This window comes from Elgaria multicarinata, chromosome 2, assembly GCF_023053635.1.
Source record: "Elgaria multicarinata webbii isolate HBS135686 ecotype San Diego chromosome 2, rElgMul1.1.pri, whole genome shotgun sequence".
Classification (NCBI taxonomy): domain Eukaryota; kingdom Metazoa; phylum Chordata; class Lepidosauria; order Squamata; family Anguidae; genus Elgaria; species Elgaria multicarinata.
In genome coordinates this window covers 37,079,195-37,102,267 of record NC_086172.1, presented here as the reverse complement: position 1 = coordinate 37,102,267, position 23,073 = coordinate 37,079,195, and the positions used below count along the sequence as shown (strand labels likewise).

Sequence of the window (23,073 nt, the reverse complement as noted above, 5' to 3'; positions counted from 1 at the left end):
CGAGTCCAACCCCCTGCTCAATGCAGGAATCCACCCTAAAACATCCCTGACAGATGGTTGTCCAGCTGCCTCTTGAAGGCCTCTAGTGTGGGAGAGGCCACAACCTCACCAGGCAACTGATTCCATTGTCGTACTGCTCTAACAGTCAGGAAGTTTTTCCTGATGTCCAGCTGGAATCTGGCTTCCTTTAACTTGAGCCTGTTATTCCGCGTCCTGCACTCTGGGAGGATCAAGAAGAGATCCTGGCCCTCCTCTGTGTGACAACCTTTTAAGTATTTGAAGAGTGCTATCATGTCTCCCCTCAATCTTCTCTTCTCCAGCCTAAACATGCCCAGTTCTTTCAGTCTCTCTTCATAGGGCTTTGTTTCCAGACCCCTGATCATCCTGGTTGCCCTCCTCTGAACACGCTCCAGCTTGTCTGCATCCTTCTTGAATTGTGGAGCCCAGAACTGAACACAATACTCTAGATGAGGCCTAACCAGGGCCGAATAGAGAGGAACCAGTACCTCATGTGATTTGGAAGGTATACTTCTATTAATGCAGCCCAAAATAGCATTTGGCTTTCTTGCAGCCATATCACACTGTTGGCTCTTGAAATGAAATGGCCCTTGAAAACTAGTAGGGATGTATTTATTTGTTGGAAGCAGGTCTCATGAAGTTTTTTCCGAAGTTTGAAATCAGATTCAATAAATTAAAAAACTCTTAAGATAGTATGAAAGACTGGGCCACAACTTTGAGAAAAGTTCCCTCCCCAAAGTAGGACACCACTGCACATATCAATTTATAGTCATATCAGTTAATATTATAATTTATTGTGTCTCTGATTGTGTTATGCTGATGTCCTTTCAATAATTCATTATGACCACAGGTACTTAAGATAACTCCTTCTGGGACAATGATAACAAACAGATTTTTTAGGTGCTTAGCATATGTCAGGCTTTCAGACCTATCTTCAAATTATCATAAAAGAGGACTAAAACAAATGAAGACACCCATAAATGAAAGACACATAGGACGCTGCTTAACAATGCCATTCTTTCCACCCCCATATTTTTTTATTTCTCTCTGCTCCTAGGTTACTTCCAAATAAAAGCCTAGGTAAACATCAAACACCAGTCTCTCACTTCTTTTAAAAGGATGACAGTCCACTGCTTTCACTGTGAACAACAGGAGGTGTAACTCCAAGTGAATTTCAGTGTGATCCTAGACATCTCTACTCAGAAGTAAGCCCAAATGCATTCAATGGGACATACTCCCAGGGAAGTGTGTATAGGATTGATGTTTACAGTGGAATCCTATGCATGTCTACTCAAAAGTTTGCCCCACTAAATTAAAAAGGGCTTACTCCCTAATAAGTAGGGGTGTGCACGGACCCCCCGATCCTCTTCGTGGCCGATCTGCAAATTGCGGATCAGGCCCGCTCCGCCCCTCCTCGATCCGCCTGGGGGCCACTCTGCTCCGCTGCGGAGCTCCGGCTCCGAATCAGAGCTCCGCAGTGGCGGGGAGTGGCATCAGGTAAGGGCCCCCCTCCCTCCTCCCGCTTACCTGTGTCCGTCGCGGCCCATCCCAGTTTCACTAGAGCCCGCGGCTCAACCAGGAACTGTAGGCACCGATTGCGGCCTACACTTCCTGGTTGGAAGTGGGATGGGCTGCGATGGACTCAGGTAAGACCCCCCTCCCCCTTGGTCCCTTACCTGGCTCTGCCGCAGTCGCCGCACGGGCGGCGGCGGCGGCAGGGCCAGGTAAGACTAGGCCGCAACTCAGCCTAGTCTTCCTGTTTGAGTCCTTGGGCTCAGTTAAAGCAGCCATGGGACCGCGGACGGATGCAGGTAAGGGAGAGGAGGGAGGGGGGGTTTACCTGGCCCTGCCGCCATCGTGGCAGGGCCAAGTAAACCCCACTTACCTTTTTGGCAGAACTCTGGATCGAGGCGAAGGATCCGCCTTCACCTCGATCTGCTCCGCAACGCTCCGCGGGTCTCCCAATCCTCTTCGCCTCCACCTTAAGGGTAGGCGAAGCCCCCCGCTCCGCTCCTGCTTCTCCAGTTCGAGGAGAAGCGGAGCACATCCCTACTAATAAGTATGTCTAGGACTGTAGTCATAAGGCACAATTCTATGCATGTTTAGACAGAAAAAAGTCCTATAATTCCCAGCATGGCTAGCAGGAGAATGCTGGGAGTTGTAGGACATTTTTCTGACTAAACATTGATAGGATTGTGTCCTTAATGTGTTTATTGTTGCTTAAAACCAAGCACCAATTTCAGCATATTTTGATATAAATGAGCATAAGTCTCACAGTCTGAATCCAGAGCTTTTCAAAGATCAGGGCTGATGGAACCCAGCCTGTGGTTCAGCTGATAACTGCTTTTGAACCAGAAGTCAGAGATTAGAAATTCTGCTAAGTGTTTACTTCTTGCTCACTGTGTCACATGCCTAGTGGTTGATATCGACAGTTCACTTCTATATTATTCATAAAGCCAGAGAACTCACCTTTCTACAAAAATCCCAGCTTGTACAGCATGCACAATGCTTCGAAATTTGGGTTTTTCCTCTGGCCTCCTTTTCGTCATCCCCATTTTCCTTGTGAAGGTAGAAGCTAGCCAATCCCGTACTTCCAGCGGGACTGAATCCGACTGGATATCCGACAATTCATCCTCCGTATCCAAGAGCCTCCTAAAAGTACATGTTGTATACATTAAAGAATTTAGAACAACCACCCACTTCAGTTAGTATGGATGGGGAAATGAGCACCAAGTCCTGTAGGTTCCTAGGTAATCTGAACATACCTGGACACTACGATCAACACCTGAGGCCTCCCTCCGAGTGCCACCTTGAAGGGAAGCTTGGAACATGGGAACAAGGGAGAGGGCCTTCTCAGTGGTGACCCCCCGAGTATAGAATGAGCTCCCTACTGAAGCCCACCTAGCACCAAGTTGTAAGCTCTGGTGAGTGGCTAACCTAGTGGACCATCTCCCACCTCCTCCCAAGTCCACCCGTTTGACCCTGCAGTGAACTCTGGGATCTGTCAGTTCTGATGTTCCCTCCCCCTCCTACAAAGGCTGAGTTCCTACAGGCAGGGAAGATGATCTCTGAGCCTGGACCTCCTGTCCAATAAGCTCCTGGGAAGATTCCTCCTTAACTCCTGGAGAGTCTTGGAGAATTTCCTCTCCTGCTTTCTCTCTTGGTTGGTCTTCTTCAACCTCTGAGTCCAATTCGGGGTACACACCAGGGAGACTGGGCCTGATCCTGACACTGGGAACTTTTGTTTGCAAAGCAGGGGTTCTACCACAGAACTACCAGTCAGGACTGAAATAGATCTTAGCTCAACCATATCAGGACATCAAAAGAGAGAGCCACCCCATACAGCAATGCAAGAAATAAGAAAAGGTGCAACCCGCCTAACAAATTGTATTATTCAGATAAAATTCAGCCATATTCATACCCATATTTCATATTCATTTGTGTTCTTCTTTAGGAAGAACCACCCTCCCCACTTCCCTCAATAAGTCAGGGAGATATATATATATATATATATATATATATATATATATCTGAATAATCTTCTAGGCAAGGAAAAGAGCTTAAATCTTCCATATATCTCCCTGAAAGATGTCACTGATTCACCAAGGAAGAGTGATATCACTCCACACATGCATACACGGGATTTTTATAGGAAGAATAACAATTATTTTGCACTCCTGGGATTCTTTTTCTTCTTTTGATCATGCTACTGGCACAGTGAGAGAGTGAACAATCCCATGATCGTTTGCACACAAATGCTTCTTTTTATATGGACTCCCACCCCACCCCAGACCACTTGTTAAGTAAGACAGGGAACCCTTGCTCAGAATTCTTTTGTCCAAAGAAATTAGGACTGTAGGAGGGGGGAGCAAAGCCTTTTCCACAACAGTCCTTCTGAGGCTCAGGAGGGATGAAAAAAGATGAAAAATAGATGTCTCAGTCTGATTTGCTGCTGAGATTCAGGAACTTTTGCAACTCTTGCTGATTTGGGGAATTAAGCAATTTAAAAGCAATTGGACCATGCTGTTCGTTAGAAGTAGCAAGGGTTTTGCTGCTCGTGTGTTATTGTTGATTGTTTGTTGCTGTTCTTGGTTTATATTATAATAGTCTTATAAACCTTGTAGAGGCAAGTTTCTTTAAAAATAAAATAAAAGTGCAAGCATCATGATATTGCATAAAAGTATTTGGAATATAATTTAATGGTGAAGAAATAAAAGCATTTGATCGATGAGGCTCGCGATCTTATCCCAAATGCATTAATGCCCCATTCCAGAAGGATGTAGAGAAGAAGATAAAAAGGGAAACAGGGCCATTCCACCAATGCTTTTGGTTTTGTCGCAGAATTGAAATCGGAGCTTTACACAAAGAGCATTTCTTTTCCTGTTTTTCTGCAACATAACCTCTAGGTGGCACTGTGGTATAACAGAATAGCACAAATACACAAGTGGGAAAACTGGGGGGGAGGCATGTTTCCACAATTAAATGCCACGTTTTTACCACTCTGTGGTGGCAAAGTGCTGGTTAGACTCAGAAGTGAAACTGGAGGAACATGATGTTGCTAATAACCCCATAAACTACTTTGAGTACGGAATGACTGTGGTTAATGGACAGAAATCATAGAGCCTGAAGTACAGATCAGCCAAAATTGCCACAGCTGCTCTATACTGTGGGCTCTGTGCCAATTGGAGGTGTGCTGGGCAGAGGGTAGGGTTTTTTGTTTAAAGTGCCCCTTGGGGGTGCTAGGGAGAGGGCGAGGGGGTTTATTTTTAAAATTGCCCATCGGGGGTGGCTGGGCTAGGGGGAGAGTGAGTTTTTTTTTAAAAAAAATACTCACATTTGTGCTGGAGCGCTCCTATGCTCTGTTTCGGTGAAAAAAACATTCAAAATGGCTGCTGCGGCATTCTCCGCCCTCCAGGCATGTCGTGCACCACGTGTAGAATGAGGATGATGATAATGTTGATATTGCTAATGATTGTGATAATGGTGATAATGATAATGGATGATGATAATGATGATATTGCTAATGATGGCGATAATGGTGATAATGATAATGGTGCTGCTGATAATGGTGCTGCTGATAATGATGATAATGGTAATGGATGGTAATAATGGTAATGGAATGGTGATAGTGGCCTTGTTTTATAGATTTGATAGGAGTTAAAGTCTGAAACATCTGGTGAGCACCAGGCTGGGGACAGCTGTTGTTGATAGGATCAGCATATGAAAAGGAGGACAGGGCTCCTGTATCATTAACAGTAGTATTGAAAAGGGATTTCAGCAGTTAAAGCTGTGGGACAGGAGCCCTGCCCTCTTTTGAATCTGGTCACAGCTCCTGCAGCTTGAACTGTTGTGATGAACAGGGACTATCACCAGGTGTTGCATACATACAAAACAACACCTGCTGAAATTCCCTTTTCTACACAACTGCTAAAGATGCACGAGCCCTGTCCTTTCCATATGGTCATCCATGGCACAAGGAATTATATTGGGGTGGGGAATATTTACATTTTTGTCTGAATTGTAAGGTGTAGAATTAGACATGTGTGAGAGCCAGTGTGGTGTAGTACCTAGAGTATCAGACTGGGAGTATCAGACTGGGAGTCGGGACATCCGGGTTCTAGTCCTCACTCAGCCATGGAAACCCACTGGGTGACTTTGGGCCAGTCACAGACTCTCAGCCCAACCCACCTCACAGGGCTGTTGTGAGGATAAAGTGGATAGAAGGAGGATTATGTACACCGCCTTGGATTCCTTGCAGGAAAAAAAGCTGGGATATAAATGCAATAATAAATAAATAAATAAATAAATAAATGTGACCAAGGCCATGCCCCCTTGGGGGCCGGACATGTTGAGTAGGCCCCGCCTCAGGGGTGGGCATGTTGGGGTGGCCACGCCTCCTGAGGGTGGCCATATTGTCCTCCTTTTTGGTTTCCAAAATATGGTAACTCTACCTGGGCCTAATCTACACTAAGCCAGATATTGCACTATGGAAGCGGTATGAAATTTATTTTTTATTTATTTTATTTATTACATTTTTATACCGCCCAATAGCCGAAGCTCTCTGGGCGGTTCACAAAAATTAAAATCATCATAAAACAACCAACAAGTTAAAAATACAAATACAAAATACAATATAAAAAGCACAACCAGGATAAAACCACGCAGCAAAATTGATATAAGGTTAAAATACAGAGTTAAAACAGTATAATTTAAATTTAAGTTAAAATTAAGTGTTAAAATACTGAGTGAATAAAAAGGTCTTCAGCTGGCGACGAAAGGAGTACAGTGTAGGCGCCAGGCGGACCTCTCTGGGGAGCTCATTCCACAACCGGGGTGCCACAGCGGAGAAAGCCCTCCTCCTAGTAAAATGTTATAAAGGGCAGGAGCCACACCAAGCAGGATAAAGCATTATGAAAGCAGTAGGAAAGTGGTATATGGTATGTAGGGTGACCATATGACCGGATTTGCCTGGATTTGTCCGGGTTTTTGATGATAAATCCGGGAGGGGAGGGGAAATCCAGATTTTTTTCAAAGAGCAGCTCTAATAGGAATTAACAAAAATGTTTATAACTCCGTCATTTTTTAAGATAAAGACATGAAACTTGGCACAATGGTAGCTCTTAGGAACGGCTTTAGTCATACCAAATTTGAAACAGATCCGTTCATCCATTGATTTTTTAGGAATTTTTTAAAAATTGAGGTTTTAAAATTATTATTTTTAAAATCGTCATTTTTAACGTTAAAGAAATGAAACTTTATGCCATGATAGGATTTAGGCAGAGCTTTAGTCATACCAAATTTGAAACAGATCCGTTCATCCATTGATTTTTTAGGAATTTTTTAAAAATTGAGGTTTTAAAATTATTATTTTTAAAATCGTCATTTTTAACGTTAAAGAAATGAAACTTTATGCCATGATAGGATTTAGGCAGAGCTTTAGCCACACCAAATTTGAAACAGATCTGTTCATCCATTGATTTTTTTAGGAATTTTTTTAAAATTGAGGTTTTAAAATTATTATTTTTAAAATCGTCATTTTTAAAGTTAAAGAGATGAAACTTTATACCATGATAGGATTTAGGCAGAGCTTTAGCCACACCAAATTTGAAACAGATCTGGGGCCAGTAGCAAACCCTGTTAACAACAATAGCAGCTTGCAATGAGTGAAGATACAGTCAGAAAAGATATTTGAGGGAAGGGGAGAATGTAACACACAGAGTATAGCAAAAGCTTCAAAGTACAGCAAAACCTACAAAAGTAGGAGTGAGTGAAGTTAATTTCAGATACATTGAATCTCACTTGTTCTTTATTTCAGTGATTTTAACATTAAGATGTTATGTAGAACAGATTTGTCTTAAATGTGTGCTGTAAAATCAGACATGTGACCAAGGCTATGTTCGGGTGGGCACGCCCCCTTGGTGCTGGACACGCCCCCTTGGGGGCAACCATGTTGTCCTCCTTTTTGGTTTCCAAAATATGGTCACCCTAATGGTATGTGTCAGTGGGCTGCAACAGTTGTTAGTGCATTTCAATACCGCTATAAAGCAGTAGTGTGGCTCCTGCCTTTCATACAGCTTTCATAGTGCAATATCCTGCTTGGTGTAGATTAGGCCCTGGGCAAACTGGCCTTTGGTGGGCCTCTATTACATTAATGGGCCCCTTCACGCTTACCAGGCAATGGTGGTGGCATCAGTACTCTAAGGGCAGCAATGGAACTGCCATTTGGATTTTCCACAATGGAATGTTTACTTTGATTTATTATATGATCCTTAGTATTAACTATGGCCCTTTATGCATTATAGTAATTTGTCGCTATGTTTAAACAGCATATTAGAAGTCCTGCGCAAGGTTTCTTATAGCTAGATATTCATTTATTATTTATTTATTTATTTATTTATTACATTTTTATACCGCCCAATAGCCGAAGTTCTCTGGGCGGTTCACAAAAATTACAGTGCCATTTCTGTCACTGTAAACAATGATTATTTCAGAAGGAGGTAGTTACAGTAATAAATATTTGTTATAGTGAATGCCAGAGACTTGGCAAATGTTGCTATTTACTGGTAAGTCTTAAAATTTTATGATGTCAAACAAAAATGTCAAAATATTTAGAGTAACGACTCATTTTTGACATTTACACATGTTGCATGGTAAATTCCTTCTGTCAGTTAATGATGAAAATTAGGGCGATATTTGGACATTTACTAAGGCTACTCTGTTAGCTTTGAGATTTGTAATGTCAGTATTTTCTAACATTCTCCTCTGGGCTTCTGAAGAATTACCAATAAACATCAGCATTCACCCTATTTCTGACACTTACCACAATATCGTCTGTAGGAGATCTTTTTTTCTTTTCCCCTCTTTCTATTTATATAAATACTGGACCATAACAAGGTTTTTTTTTAACAACAATTGCCCAGAAGTGGTTGGGGAAACTGATAAATGTTTTATTCAGATGTTTTCCCTGAATTCTTGAAAATATTTTAATAGTACCAGTATATGATAATAAAACTAGTCTCTTAAAAGAAGTAGTCCAGGGACAGTAGGGAAATCAGTGTGGATTTATACATGTCTAGGGCTATATTAAAAAATAATAATCCAGGATGATACTTTTCACTCATGCACATTTTGAGCTTAAACCAAATTATTTGGAAGTAAATCCCACTGATGTCAATGGCATTTATTGCCAGTAAAATTCTCAGGACTGCAGCATGAAGGCCTGTTATTTACAGCTAAATGTAGTGCACCTGTTCCAGTTTGAAAATGTGTTTCATGCCATAATGAGGGTGAATTTGCAGAATTATTTATTATGGGAAATGCTGTCATGAGTTCAGAAATCTGTCATTCTCCCATGGTCGCCCATTCTTATAAATTCAGACCCTATATGGAGAAACACATTTACTGAAAAAAGTACTTTTAATATTCAGAAGACATCCATCCATTTGCAAAAACATATGTATCCAGTGCCTATATATCTTTCTGCAGATAGATGGATACTTGGGTTGATGTGCAATTGCTGTTTGAATATATTAATCAGAACAGTTTTTATTCAGAACTTTCAAGTCTGATCACAATATCTTTTTTTTAACTATATGAGCATGTGCCTTGATATAAATAAGCCTGGATACTATGCCTTCTGTAGTCACTCTGAAGTGAAGGCAGAAGGCATAGAGAATGCAGAAGGCCTAAGTTCTCACTTGTGCCACTGAAAAAAACAACATCTTCCCTGGAACGACATGCGTGTGGAGTGGAGGATCCCCAGCAAGCCGGGTAACTGCTAGGTTTATAGGAAGTTTTTTTTGTGTTTTAAGTGCCTGGACGCTCCAGAGTTGACCAGCCGCCTTTGAGGCGTGATTTACGGTGGGCTAACGTTTTATGTGTTTGATTGCTGCTAATTTTCCCCTAAACCTCTTCCCTCATCCGCGCTTCTCCTTCCCTTTCCTTTGCATTCGCATGTCTGTGCATTGACACTGAGTGTGCTTTTGACTGGAGCCTTATGTGTTAGCTTTAGTGTGTGTTAATAAAACTGCTTCAGTCCTTAGTCTGTGGTATGTGTGGTTATTCTCCGAAGGGCCAGCTAATACCATCTTGGTACGGGGATAGGGAGGTGGGGATCTGGGTAATCGGACAATTGGCCCAGAGCCTACCTTGCAGGGAGGTTGGGTGAACTTGCTCCACATCTTCACCCTTGCCCAGAGTGCTTTGGCTATTGGGCGGTATAAAAATGCAATAAATAAATGAATAAAAACCTCCTCATTCACCTGCAGAGTGGTGAGAAGGAGGAGCAGTAGATGCCATTACCTCTTCTACACTGGTTCTCTGCCTGTCAAGATGGGAAAGACGATGAGGAGCAACAGCAGCTGGTGACAATGGCAGTGAGAAGGTAGGTTCACTGAGGGAAGGAGGCCCTCCAAAACCTGGAGCAAGCACTGCTTTATTCCCTAGTTATTCACTCCAGATGTAGAAAGTTTAGTATGTACATCTAAACAATAAAGTCATACAAATTACATCTACATCACATCTCATATAACAAAGCTGGCACCCTGGAATTATGAGAAGTCCAGACCTTAAATTTAATAAGGAAATAGGACCAGACGAGCATGCTCTATCCAAGTGATGCTGAAGACATTTTGGCAGCCACACTTAGGAGGACATTCAGTCCTGAATAAAATGTTAAAAGGTCAAGACGGTGAAATGTAAAACTTAGGTAAACATACTGGAAATTGGTCTCACGTGAGATTCAGTTTCATTTACATGGCAGTCCTGAAAATCATTTCAAGCGGTAAAAATCAAAGACATGAAATTAGCTGTGAAATCGTTTCAATAAAACTCAAGTATCGGTACTAGGATTGTTAAAATGGATGAACATCTGCATTTGTAACAATAAAAACAATCTAATTTATCACAGATGCATTAAGAATGATCAGAGTGATTGAACTACACAAGAGTACAACCTTCTCTTCCAATGACCATCCTATTCTCTTGAACTGAGAATAAAGGTCATGAAAAGGCATGAGGTAACGCAGCGAAGGTATTGTAGATTCTACATGTAGGCTCAGATTAATAACAATAATATTTGGAATGTATTAGATAACACTTTTGAGTTCTCAAAGCATGTTTCATACATTCTCGGTAATCTTTACAACTGCCTTGTAAGGGTAGTGCAACTGAGTCTGAGAGATAGTGGTTTGCTCAAGACTACATATTGAATTTAAGGCAGAGGTGAAGTTTGAACCAGGGACTGCCTGGTTCTCAATTTAGGGGACTATCTCCAGACAGATCAATGAAGAGGTAACTGACATCTTACCTTGTTTCATCGATGTATACCGCCTCCAGCACAGATGCTGCATATTCAATATTCTTCTTCAAATCAACCACGTTAACATCACCTTTCTCCAGCTGCTTCACTAAACATCTTAATCTGAAAAAAACAAAACAAAATGGAGATGATTGAAAGCAAAACCAAGAGTCCTTTTAGCAGGCAATCCCATTCTATGGAAATAAATAGGATATTTGCCTTCCAAATTCTGTGGAAGGTGATTTGTTGCTCTATAGCAAAATCCTTGATGTGCTTACACAGATTACAAGCTCTGAATACACTCCAGTGTACACATGTAGCTCCACCACGTACGTGCAAATGTCTCCATTCATTTTGGTGAAAGGACACACAGGCTGCCCTTTCTGTTGAAGTGAATGAGAAAAGCCCTTGTGGCAGAGGAGATATCCATCAGTGCTTGGGAAGAAAGCATTAGGTATTCCGTCACTCCTTACCCCTGAAGATTTTTGTCAGTTCCACCCCCAGCTAAAAACAGGAGACAGCAGGTTAAAGTTCACCACGTGGTATACCTAACCATGTACACTTACAACTTACTCTACCATAGCAAAACTAAAAGTTAGGTGAGGCAGGGAAACAAAAACAAAATCTAAAATGAGAGAGAAGGAGGGGAGCCACCTGAGTTTGCCATATTTTAGATAGAAATGTTGTAGACATTATAAGACATTCTAGCTCCAATACTGCCTGAACATATACGGCAGGGTGGGCAACTTCTGGGGCTCCGGGGACCATTTTCAATCCCAAGATACCCCTGTGCAGCACTCTCTGTAGGGCGCCTACCCCAAAGGGCCAAAATTGCTGGTTTCCTACCAAAATTCAATGGCAAACCACTCTGTAATGCTATAATTGTTCAATTTAACTTATTCACAAGCTAAATTTAACCTTTTTGGTGCTCCATAGTCACTACAGATACTTTTTTTTTAAAAAAAAGGGGGTGCCACAGGGAGAGACATGCGGCCCACACATTGCCCACCCGCTATATAGATACATTATTATAAGCTCTATTCACTTCTTTGACTTCACGCATTCTTAGCATGTGTGAAGGGGGGACCAGGGTCACACAAGCTAGCCTTGCCCCCAATGTCCCCATCCCCCTCAGCTGCAACGTCTGGCCTCCTGTATGTTGGGCAGAAGGTCTGAAGGGGAATTCTTTACATGTTCAGTTGGGCACACTTGGAATCCTCCATGCAACAGGGAACCTGTGAGGTTGGGGTCCCTGATTTTGTGGAGGATTCGAAACAGATTCAGGAGAATCCCTGTTCAGACTCAGTGCAAAAGATGCAACGGACTGAGGCAGCAGTCAGCAGGGACAGGTATGCTGGAGGCAGGGCCAGTGTGTGGGGCTCTGCCCCTCCCTAGGAATGGGTGGTAATTTTGTTCAGTTCGTTTTTTGCTAAGAACTTACTTTCATTTTTAATTAGATTCATTTTTAATTAGATAAAAGTAAGTCACTGTTATTGGGTTCACCATTGAGGTGAGGACAACCCCACCCCCACCCCCATGCAGAGTGGGCATAGAGCAGGGATGCATAAGATCAGGCCCAAGGGCCAAATCTGGCCACCAGGGGTCTCAATCTGACTCTAAATGTAGGGTGACCATATGGAAAGGAGGGCAGGGCTCCTGTGTCTTTAACAACTGTATAGAAAAGGGAATTTCAGCAGGTGTCATTTGTATGCATGCAGCACCTGCTGAAATCCCCTCCATCACAACAGTTAAGGCTGCAGGAGCCCTGCCTCTTTTGCATCTGGTCAAGAGGGCAGGGCTCCTTCAACTTTAACAGTTGTGATGAAGAGGGTATTTCACCAGGTGCTGCATGAATACAAATGACACCTGCTGAAATTCCCTTTTCAATACAACTGTTAAAGACACAGGAGCCCTGCCCTCCTTTCCATATGGTCACCCTATCCCAATGGCCATGTCCCCTTCTGCCCATCCTACTCCTTTCCCCAATGACCCACTGTGTGGTGGTTTCCTCGCTTTTGGGCACATTTTTCCCATTCTAAAAGGTTAAGATGCCCCTCCTGAGGCATCATAACTGGAAGTAAAGAACTTTGTTAGAACATGCTGGTATTTTAGCTCCGCCCCTTTGGTCTTTCGCCCCTCCCCTCTTGTCTCCAACCCCGCCCACTACTGGACCATGGGGCCCAAGAGCTTCTACAAAATAGAGTATCGGCCCCACCGCTGACATGGAGATATATCCAACTCACCTCTAAGCATCTTTGCAATATATATATATATATATATATATATATATATATATATATATATCTCATCCCACTCCAAACATCCCACCATAATTATGATGGCCATTTTACTTGTGCCTAATAAATATAGGCTGAAGTACATGTTTGTCCTCTGGAAAGATTTGTTTAGAACACTGAAGTGAACATTTTCAAAGTACCTACAGCTGTTTTCATTGTTTGGTATTCACGACTATTTAAAACTACAACACATGCTGTTGTTAGAGCGTTCGTGTGTATTATGGATATAAATAATCTAAGCTCTCTTGCTCTTCTTTGTTTATTTTGGTCAGGTGCATTTTTCTGTTTTAATTTTTTTTTTCCACAAAAAGGACAAAACAAAAGAAAAATATGGAACCAATACATCTAACAAAGCCTTCAGGGCAAGTCATTTGTAGAGAGAGCTCAGCATTTTGACCTTGAAATTTCACCTATACTCTCCTTGAGTGCCATGATGGCTTTTAGCATGCTAAAGACTTAGTCACAAAACTCTCTGGTGGACTTTTGCTCTCTATCTGCGGTGACACTGTATAAATACAGATGGCCAGTTTACCATGGTGCAATTGTCAAGAAGTTTGCCCATTCCTGAAATGTTTGCTAAAGTACAGCCATTTAGGCAACTATGGCTGATTTGGAACTATTTGTTAGTTGGCATTGCTCCATCTCTGCTGAGTTTGATTTATTTGTATTATTTATATATATTTATTTCCAATATTTGTATGCCAGTCCTCATCCAAAGATTTCAGAGCGGCGAACAGCAGAATAAAAACAGATGTTTTGATTCATTTATTTATCAAAGACCTTTATATTTTGCCTTTCACAGTATTTATTCCAGTTCAGTTATATCTCCCTAGGGTGAAACCCAGTATTCAGGGCCAGCATCAACGGAAGGCATGGTTGGTGTCGTGCTCATGCCTGTTCCCTCTGGCATTCACATGTGTAGGCAAGCTGTCACGAAACATGCACATCAGTGAGACTTCTTTTATTGAGGAAATCACACGGTAGACAAGCTTAGTTACAGAGTCTCCAAAACACACTTAAAGCTGAACAATGGTTAGGAAGCTTTAGGCTCTTTTTTCTGAAATGATTCTTAAGGCAAACCTTCGGAGAGGCGGAGGTGAATAGGGTATGCCAATAACAGCATTGAGCTTCTCCAGACACCACATACACTGGCACCTCAAAGGGACAGAGCCAATCTCCTAAAACAAAGTCCCAGGAAAGATTGCTCTGGGCCACCAGAGCTGGGCAGAAAGATCCGTCACACACTTGTCAATCTCAGCCTACCACTACTGAGCTGACCCCATTACCACGACTTCAGGAAAGGTTAAGCCTCAGGTCCAGGAGTCCCATCCTTCTGCTAAGGACTGGGAACTCCCTGCCATCTGAGTCTGGGCACGAACACAGAACTCACAGCATATGCAAGTCTGTCTATGAAAAGCCTCACTACTTTTCATGGCACAATGCTTAGATATCCAAAGTCCAAATAGCAAAGCATCCATGTGCAGAGTGCTTTCTTAGGGCCTTGCTAGACGAGGCTTTAGCCTAGTGCAAGGCCCGGGCTCATCCCTGTGCATCCAGATGACGCACAGGGTATCCCGGGCTCAGGCAGGGGTAAACCCTCCCTGGGCCCGGGGTAACCGGCACCTCTTTTAGCCCAGTTTTTCCTGCCCGAGACCGCAGGCATGTAGCCAGGTCTGCCATTTTTCCCAGTAGCCAGGAAAAGCGGCGGAAGGGCTGCAGCGTTCCCGCCACCACCGATGTCCCCAGCCTCCGTTTCCTGCCGCCGCCATGTCCCCCGGCCTGCGATGCCCGCCGCGCGGGACATCGGCAGCGGCGGGCATCACAGGCTGGGGGACATTGGCGGCGGCGGGAAACGGAGGCTGGGGACATCAGCAGTGGGCATCACAGGCCAGGGGGCATCGGCGGCGGCAGGAAACGGAGGCTGGGGACATTGGCGGCGGGGGAAACAGAGGCTGGGGACATCGGTGGCAGCTGGAAACGGAGGCTGGGGACATCGGGGGGGATTGAAGGCCAGGGGAGATCATGGGGGGAGGAAATCGGGGGAAGGGGGAGCAGGGCCCCCATTTTTTAAAAAAACACACCTACCTTTAGCGGTAGTGCGTTCCTGCGCACGCAGCCCTTTAACTGAAAATAAAAATGGCGGACGCGACGGGGCTTTCCTAGACCCCATCGCATGTAGACAGGAGTGACAGCCCGTGCTACTTCTAGCGTGGGCTGGCCCCTCTACCTGCCTGGATTTAAAGGTAGGTCTAGCACAAAATCCCAAGTGGAGATAGAATCTAAAGCAGGAGGGAGGTTAGGTGTTGCACTGAGAGATGAAACCTAGCAAAGCTTTTGTACCAGCCTTTAAGGCCTATTCAAAGTCACTTGACAGAGAGGTCCCCTGACTTGTAAACCATGCCCACGTGCCAAGAGGGTGGGATGTTATAACTCACTTCGAAGAGCAGCCCCCACCTTTTCCAAAACACTCTGAAGTTCCCAGAGAACCAGCCGCTTCAAGGCCAAGGAGTGAACCAGCTACTCCCATGGGAACTGCTTACAGAGATAAGCTTGCAGAGAACATCTGACATTCTCAAACTTTTTCCTAATCAGTCTAACCACTAAGTACAAGGCTGGCCTTGTACCTATACCTGACAGTCAGGCACCTGCCAAGGGCCCACACACCAACAAGGGCCCACTGACAAGATCCCTTTGGACTTGCTCACCCTCTTCACCATGGCAACCTGCTTGTTCACCTGCTTCTTACTCTGGCCCAAGGGATGCCCCTGACCGTTTGTTCCCTGGCTCTCTGCTTGTCAAGCGAGTAATTGGTAGCAATGATGAGAAAGAAGGTGAGGAGCAATAGCAGCTGAGCACAATGGCTCTGACATAAATATATATGTTAGATGAAGGATGATGATACACTGTTTTTATTATATTGTACTTATGTTACTGTGCACAGCCTAGAAATTTATTAGTCTAGATATTTTTAAAACAAATAAAATAAAATAAAGCTGACATGATGCAAACTCAGAAAGCATAGCTAGGTTTTTCATTTTCTTGGGAATGCAGTCCAGGATTTCCCCTTTAAATCACATCAGTGAAAACGAATTGCGGGGGGGGGGGGGGGGGGAGAATGGCCAGGATCACTTTTAATATGATTGCATTAACTCCAGTAAGACTGTGTCTGTCTTCTTGCTCACATGCTGATGCTGTGCAAGCTTTGGGATAAAGAGATGCGTTTTAAATGAGATCCAGCATTAGTAGCCATTTAATTTCCTTTGAGAAAATTAGTTTTACACTTCCGCCTCCTGTGTGAAACATTAAGCTACATTGGTGTACTCCCTTTGGCATATTTCAGTGCCTACATATAAAAATAATAATTAATTGAAAATAATGAGGCCCCAAGGTCCATCCTCTAGGATTTTGATAGACCTGTGCTCAATATTTGATAAAGCTTGATTAAATTTTATAGATGCAGTATTAAAAGGCTATGCAAATCTCTCCTAGTGCTCAGTATGTCAGAAGTGCCATAGCACTGAAGTATCCCAGTGTAGTTTGCTGCCTGTGTATTAACATAAAGGCCCGAGGCTCAGGTTCTGAGACGAACGGCCTTTCCAAACAACCTTCCTGCACTCTGCTGTGTGTGGAAAGTTTTTCCAATCAACAGAAGAAGCAGTAAAGGGAGGTTGTCACTGGGAGGTTTTGTTTTACCTCTCCCTCACGTAAGGAATGTCACAGCAAGGGGAAGGTCACCCTGGACCCCAGCCGTTGCCAAAGAAGAATCATCTGCAAGGAGATAGCTCCATTCTGCTCCAACTGTCAGTTGCCTCCCTGATTTTTCCAGCCAGGGTGAGCAGAAGGGGACCTCCTATTGGTTGCAGGAGGCTGCGGGAGGGGGAGGGGGCAGCAAGCCTAATGGCTACCAGAAAGCCGCTGCTGCCTCCCCTTGTAAGGACAAATTGCTGCCAGCGCACACCAGCGACAGCGTGGGGTTTGGCGGCGGAACAGCTCCAACCCAGTGCCGTGAAGACAACCCCTTGGAGATCATTTGAGCGTAAGGAGGATCGTAACATTTTTTAAACAAACAAATGTATTCTGGCCTCTCCATTGAAAAAAAAGGACTGTAGAAAAGGGCAACCAAAATGATCAACGGGCTGGAGCAACTCCCAGACATCTGGGAGTTTGGACTGGTATTATCCAGGTATGATGCCTCTGAACATGTAGGTGTTGTTCAGCTATCATGGCCAATAGCTGTCTGCAGCCAAGATGGAACCTCCATGTTCCTAGCCAAGGTTATGAATGGCTACTAGTCATGATGGCTATACACTACCTCCAGTATCAGAAGCAAAATGCCTAAATTTCCACTCATGCCCTGCTTGTGGCCTTCCCATAGGAATCTGGTTGGCCAGTGTGTGAACCGAATGCTGGACTAGATGAAATTTTGGTCTCATCCAGTACAGCTCTTCTTATGATCTTGTGAAATCAGTTGAGAAGCCCTTGAGGCCAAGAAGACCCTGGTGTGTGTGCCTCCAAACTCTCAGGGTTTTAAGACATATCTCTTAGTTCATGGACAGGAAGAGTTCTAATATGCAGGTACACCTGACTTCTGGTCGTTTGATTGCTCAGTACTAGAAGCAGCACAGCTGTTTGTTCTGTGATGGCTTTATTGTTTGCAACATGCAAATCACCCACAAACATTGCAGCAGACTTCACCAAGCCATAAATGTGTATGTTTGACCCTCTTCCACATCTTCAATTAACTGTATTGTCAACTCAGTTCTATGCGCCCATGGTGATGTATCTTTATTTTTCTGCTATGGCCATGTTGTTGTTATTTTAAAAACAAAAACAGCTATAGATCCCTTTTATGAAAGTGCAACTTTGCAGTTCTGCTTCTGAAGTATGTTTCAGGAATTAAACTGCGGGGAATGGAGAAGCACTCCATCCATCTCTAGCCCTTAGTAAATTTGGTCATTTGTTTTTAGTTTGGACAAAGCTGTGTTTTGGAAAGCTATTAAAATTAAGTCCTCTTTTTTTAGAACATGAAGGATCTATTAATATTAATTTATCCTGTAGTTAGTTGAATCACTTCAAGGTAGTTAAAATGTCAATTCAGCAAAATCCTACTACATTTTCTTAATGTAGTTTCAGCCTATGATAAAGTATGTTCACAGCCCACAATGCACTGGAAGTTTCTCTTGGTTTCTTTGCGCACACGTCACAACAAGCAGGATGGGAAGGGGCTAAACAACCCTGGGGTCCAACCCTGGCTTGCACATCACAGCAAACAGGGATGGTGTGGGAAGGACTGAACCCTGATACCTTTGCATTCTTTAAGAGCTGTTATATCTTGGGCGTGTATAGTTATATCTTGGGCGTGTATAAATTGTACACAAATGAATTTTCTTTGCATTTGGCTGTAACACAGAAATTGTCCTCTTGACATGCATTTTCATTAGCTTGAGTGGAAAGTTTAAACTATTATTTTTAACATTAAAGTGGTGTAGTCGTTAGAGTACTGGACTGGGAGATCCAGATTCTAGTCCCCTCTTGGCTAGGGTGACCAAATGGAAAGGAGGACAGGGCTCCTGTATCTTTAACAGTTGTACAGAAAAGGGAATTTCAGCAGGTGTCATTTGTATACATGCAGCACCTGGTGAAATTCCCTCTTCATCACAACAGTTAAAGCTGCAGGAGCCTTGCCCTCTTGACCAGATACAACCTTTCAACCCAGAAGTTTGCAAGGCAGCTAATGAACTTTTTTTTTAAAGCAACAACCACAACAAATTAAAAGGTAAGGTTAAAACACTGCAAATTAATGTCGCCTAAAAGCAACATTAGCATTTTGCCTGTGTACTCCTGACTCTAGTCCAAGCAGACAGCCTAATGAACTATGTGCCACTTAGACAAGATATTCGCTTTTTATTACAGATTAATTCCTACTCTTTCTGTCCGCATAATGCTAAATTGTTCTGTAGTGACAACTGGAAACCTCATTTTGTTTCAATTTGGAAATTGCTCAAAAATGCCTAGTTTGCAATCCTGATTGTGAATGAGAACAGGAGCACATTTTCTCAGAAAGTGTTTGCAATTCCTGAACATGTCTTCATGTTCACAAAATGTGTACCGGAAAAATGCACAACTTTCTCAGAATGCACATCTTTCTTAAAATGCACATCTTTATCAAAATACACACATTTTAAATCACCCATGTTTTAGCTTATGGGGAGAATTTGTGCAAATTTTGGAAACTTGCGCAAATTTGGGAATTGTTTGTGCAGTTTTCATGTTTGATAGCAGTTGGTTTTGTGCACTTGATTTGCAATTGCATTTGTGAACAGAAATCACAAATGCAAGAGCAAATCAAGAGCAAGACATAGCTTGTTCACCCATCCCTAAACAATTAGTGAGGTTCAAAATCTGTTAAGAATTCGGGTTTGAAATCATCTTGATTCTGTAGAGACTGCTCATTAGATCACAGTACTGATAAGGGAAATCAATTAACCAGGTAACGCAAGAAGCTGATATTCACCATGGTATGTATTCTCAAGCTTGGCAGTTCACATTTGATGTTTTAAAAGAGAGCATACGGAAAGAAATGAATAGCCAATACTTCTGAGTATGGATAAGGGATGAATTAGAAAGATAAACAAAAAATACACATGGAAGAACTTGTCTATTGCAAAGAAAGAAGTAAAGAACTCTTCTTACTGATATGCTAGCTTTCCATTGGCAGGGAGGTTGTGGTGTGCGAGGAGCACTCAGCAATGCAACCCCTTATGTACATTCTGAAGCTGTAAATTGTGTAGGATGTGTAGATCAGGATGTGTAGATCAGGCAATGAGTTGAGATCATTGTTCATCTTCCATAAATGGGCATATTACATCTTTATCCAAGGAGGCATAATAAAATAGAGCTAGACATAATCTGAATGCACAGAGTCACATGGGGAAGAAAAGAAGCCCAGAGCAATTAAGAATAGGTCAAAAAAATTACAAAAGGGCAAAAGATGTATGGCTAAGTAAGTGGGCATTGCCGGTGTTTTTCATTTTCCAAGTTAATCAACCTCGCTGACATATCAGGGAGAACAGCAGGCGGAGGTGGTTAAGGCCAATCCATGGGGAGTACGTGTGTGCTGAGAATCACCCAGAACAGCTTTAAGGTTTCATAGCGATTCCCCTTATCAGCAAAGCTAATTAAATAGGCTGAAATGTCATTGGAGTTCAGGGGGTTAGTAACACATCATTACACAGATGAAAACACACCCCAACATTTAAACTACAGAACTAGGCAGGTTTGGAAGCTCATCACCTCAGGAAATAACAACAACACGACTGTAAGAATCTCGCTCTCTTTGAGCAGCAATCCTCATTCTCTCACGCTCCCTCGCTCTAGTGAATGTCACAATCAAGAAATGAAGCATAACGTTTGGCACTAGTTCCACTAAATATATTTGTAGGAGGATGAAAGAGGGCCTATTTCTGTACCTTGTTCAGCATGTGGCATCCATATGGAAAGGAGGACAGGGCTCTTGTATCTTTAACAGTTGTATTGAAAGGGGAATTTCAGCAGGTGTCATTTGTATGCAGGCAGCACCTGGTGAAATTCTCCCTTTATCACAATTGTTAAAGCTGCAGGAGCTATACTAGAGAGACCAGATACAAAAGAGGGCAGGGCTCTTGCAGCTTTAATTGTTGCAATAAAGCAGGGATACCCCCTGCCTGAAACCCTGGAGTGTTGCTTCCAGTCAGTGAGCTAGAAGGTCTTACTCAGGCCTTTGCTAGACCTAACTGAAAATCCGGGGGAGAGGAGGGAAGACCTTGCGTTATGAATAATGCAAGATCTCGCCCTCGTTTACACACGAGGCGTGACGAGCTCAAGAAGAGAGCCGTCACGCCCGCGCCATTTTTTAAAAAAACGTTTAAAGGGCTGGCTGTGCACAAGAGGACAGGCAGCAAGGTAAGTGGTGTTTTTTTTTTGTTTTTTTAAAAAAACTTGATTTCCCCGCTCCCCCTACCCTAGCCCTGATGGACGCAGCACTCCTGAGGAGCGCTGCACCCCGTGCGCAGCTTCTGGCTCCGTGCGAGTAATCGTGCGGCGCCGGGGAAAGCCGCGGAAACGGGCCACACGCTCGCAGTCCGCGGGAAAAAGCGGGGCCAAAGGGTAGGCCTATATCCCGGGGCCAGGGAGAGTTGATCCCTCCTTGAGCCCGGGATCCCCTGTGCATCATCTGGATGCGCAGGAACGATCCTGGGTATCACCCCGGGATATAGGCTGGTCTAGCAAAGGCCTCAGTCTAAGCTTATTCCCCTGTACCAGCTTGGCTTCCAACAACGCCTCCACCTCTTTCCCCAGTTAAATGCTCCTTGCATCACTAGGGCTGAGCCACCTTCCCTGCTGCCTGATCCTTAGACAGCCTGGGGATACGCTGCATCTTACCTCCCAGGTGGCCTAACATGCCAGAAGTATCTCATCTGGGATGAGAGCATGCCAACTTATTTGGGAGAAAACGTTGTCCAAGGTATGCTGGCCCTAAGACACATTATAAAAGCATCCCTGCCTCTATGTTTCTTCTGTAGAAATTTGCCCCTAAGACAGCTAGCCTATTGTCAAGCCTCAAACTAATGCCTATTAAATCTGGCTGGCACAACTTGTAACTCATGATGCATACCAGTCATGTATGGCAGCACGTTCTCTCTCCCTCTCCCTCCCTCTCCCCCCCCCTCTCTCTCTCTCTCTCTCACACACACACACACACACACACACACACACACACAACCTCCCAGTTTTGTTCCTTGCCCAGACCTGCAAAATAGCCAACATCCATGCTCTCCAGTAAAAACAGGTCAGAGGATCACAAAGACCCTCTGAAATAAGATACTATTTTTCTTGCCATTGAAAAACTAGAATCAAAAGAACCTCCCCAGGAAGCAATTCCAAAGCCTCAGTGCTACTATAGAAAACATCCCAAACTCAGATAATACTTTGTTGTACTTTGAATTACATTTCCAACTGGCAGTACTTCCACCTTGTCTGGATTAAGCTTCTGATTGTTCACACTCATCTAGTCTATTACAACTATGTACTTTGCCTCTAAACTTCACGTAATTTAGTTCCCTATCCTCTTGACCTATTCCCAGTCAGTCAGGCCCACAAAATGACTTCTGATCCCAGGCCTGTGTGAGAGTTTAATTCCTTTCAAACTGACAACTTTCCCTTTTCTCACAGAAGGTGGATTGCAAATAATCTGAGAGCTATGTTCTCTGGGATATTTGAATGTTCATGAACATGCAGCTGATGGTTAACAGAGGCTTCACCACTACCACAAGCATAATATGGCATAAACTATTAAAATTAAAACATCTGAAATGAGCCAGAAAAAGAACTGGTTTCCTAAGAAAACAAACCTTTCAGCCGTAAGGCACATTCCCATGTACTGTAAAAAGAAAAGATGACCACAATGTTCCACTAGGCCGATGGCAAAGTATTCTCTCGGCAATACGAAACAGTCAGAATTCTTTGGACACATTGAGCATCATTTATCCTGGGGGCCTAAATAGGTCCCTCATCCTCAAACGACACAATTAAAGCTGTCCCATTATTATTTCCAACTACTAGATCTCTGTTTACATTTTTACAAAGTCTTGTATTGTTTCTGGAAGGCATTCAGAATTTGACTTTGGCAGACATTTGCAGGAAGGGAAAAGCAGACTTGCGAGCAGAATAGCCAGCAAGAATTCCTCTCTATGTGCCTTTGCCATCTATATTTGATGCACTGGCACGTTTGACGGACCACAGACGTCACAAGGGAGCAAGGGAGCTAAACATTACGTATTACTTTTATCTCTGTTATGCATAGGATTAAATTTATACTTCGCATTCCGGCACTCTGGTATTAGGTTTTTGAGGCCAGATAATATTTATGTTAACTTTAATGACTCGCCAGGAAAACACACACACACACACTCCCATCAATTT

At 43.3% G+C, this 23,073-nt stretch overlaps 1 protein-coding gene across 1 annotated transcript in view; it reads right to left on the bottom strand.

Annotated features, from left to right (window-relative positions):
- The window catches only part of PDE1A (phosphodiesterase 1A), a 168,221-nt gene that overhangs the window by 26,633 nt on the left and 118,515 nt on the right, over positions 1–23,073 (bottom strand). Inside the window, exons 2-3 of the mRNA XM_063116298.1 lie at positions 10,826–10,939; positions 2,488–2,670 (exon numbers count right to left, since the gene is read on the bottom strand). Of these exons, the coding sequence (XP_062972368.1) occupies positions 2,488–2,670; positions 10,826–10,939 (297 nt within the window). The remainder of the gene's footprint in view (positions 1–2,487; positions 2,671–10,825; positions 10,940–23,073) is intronic.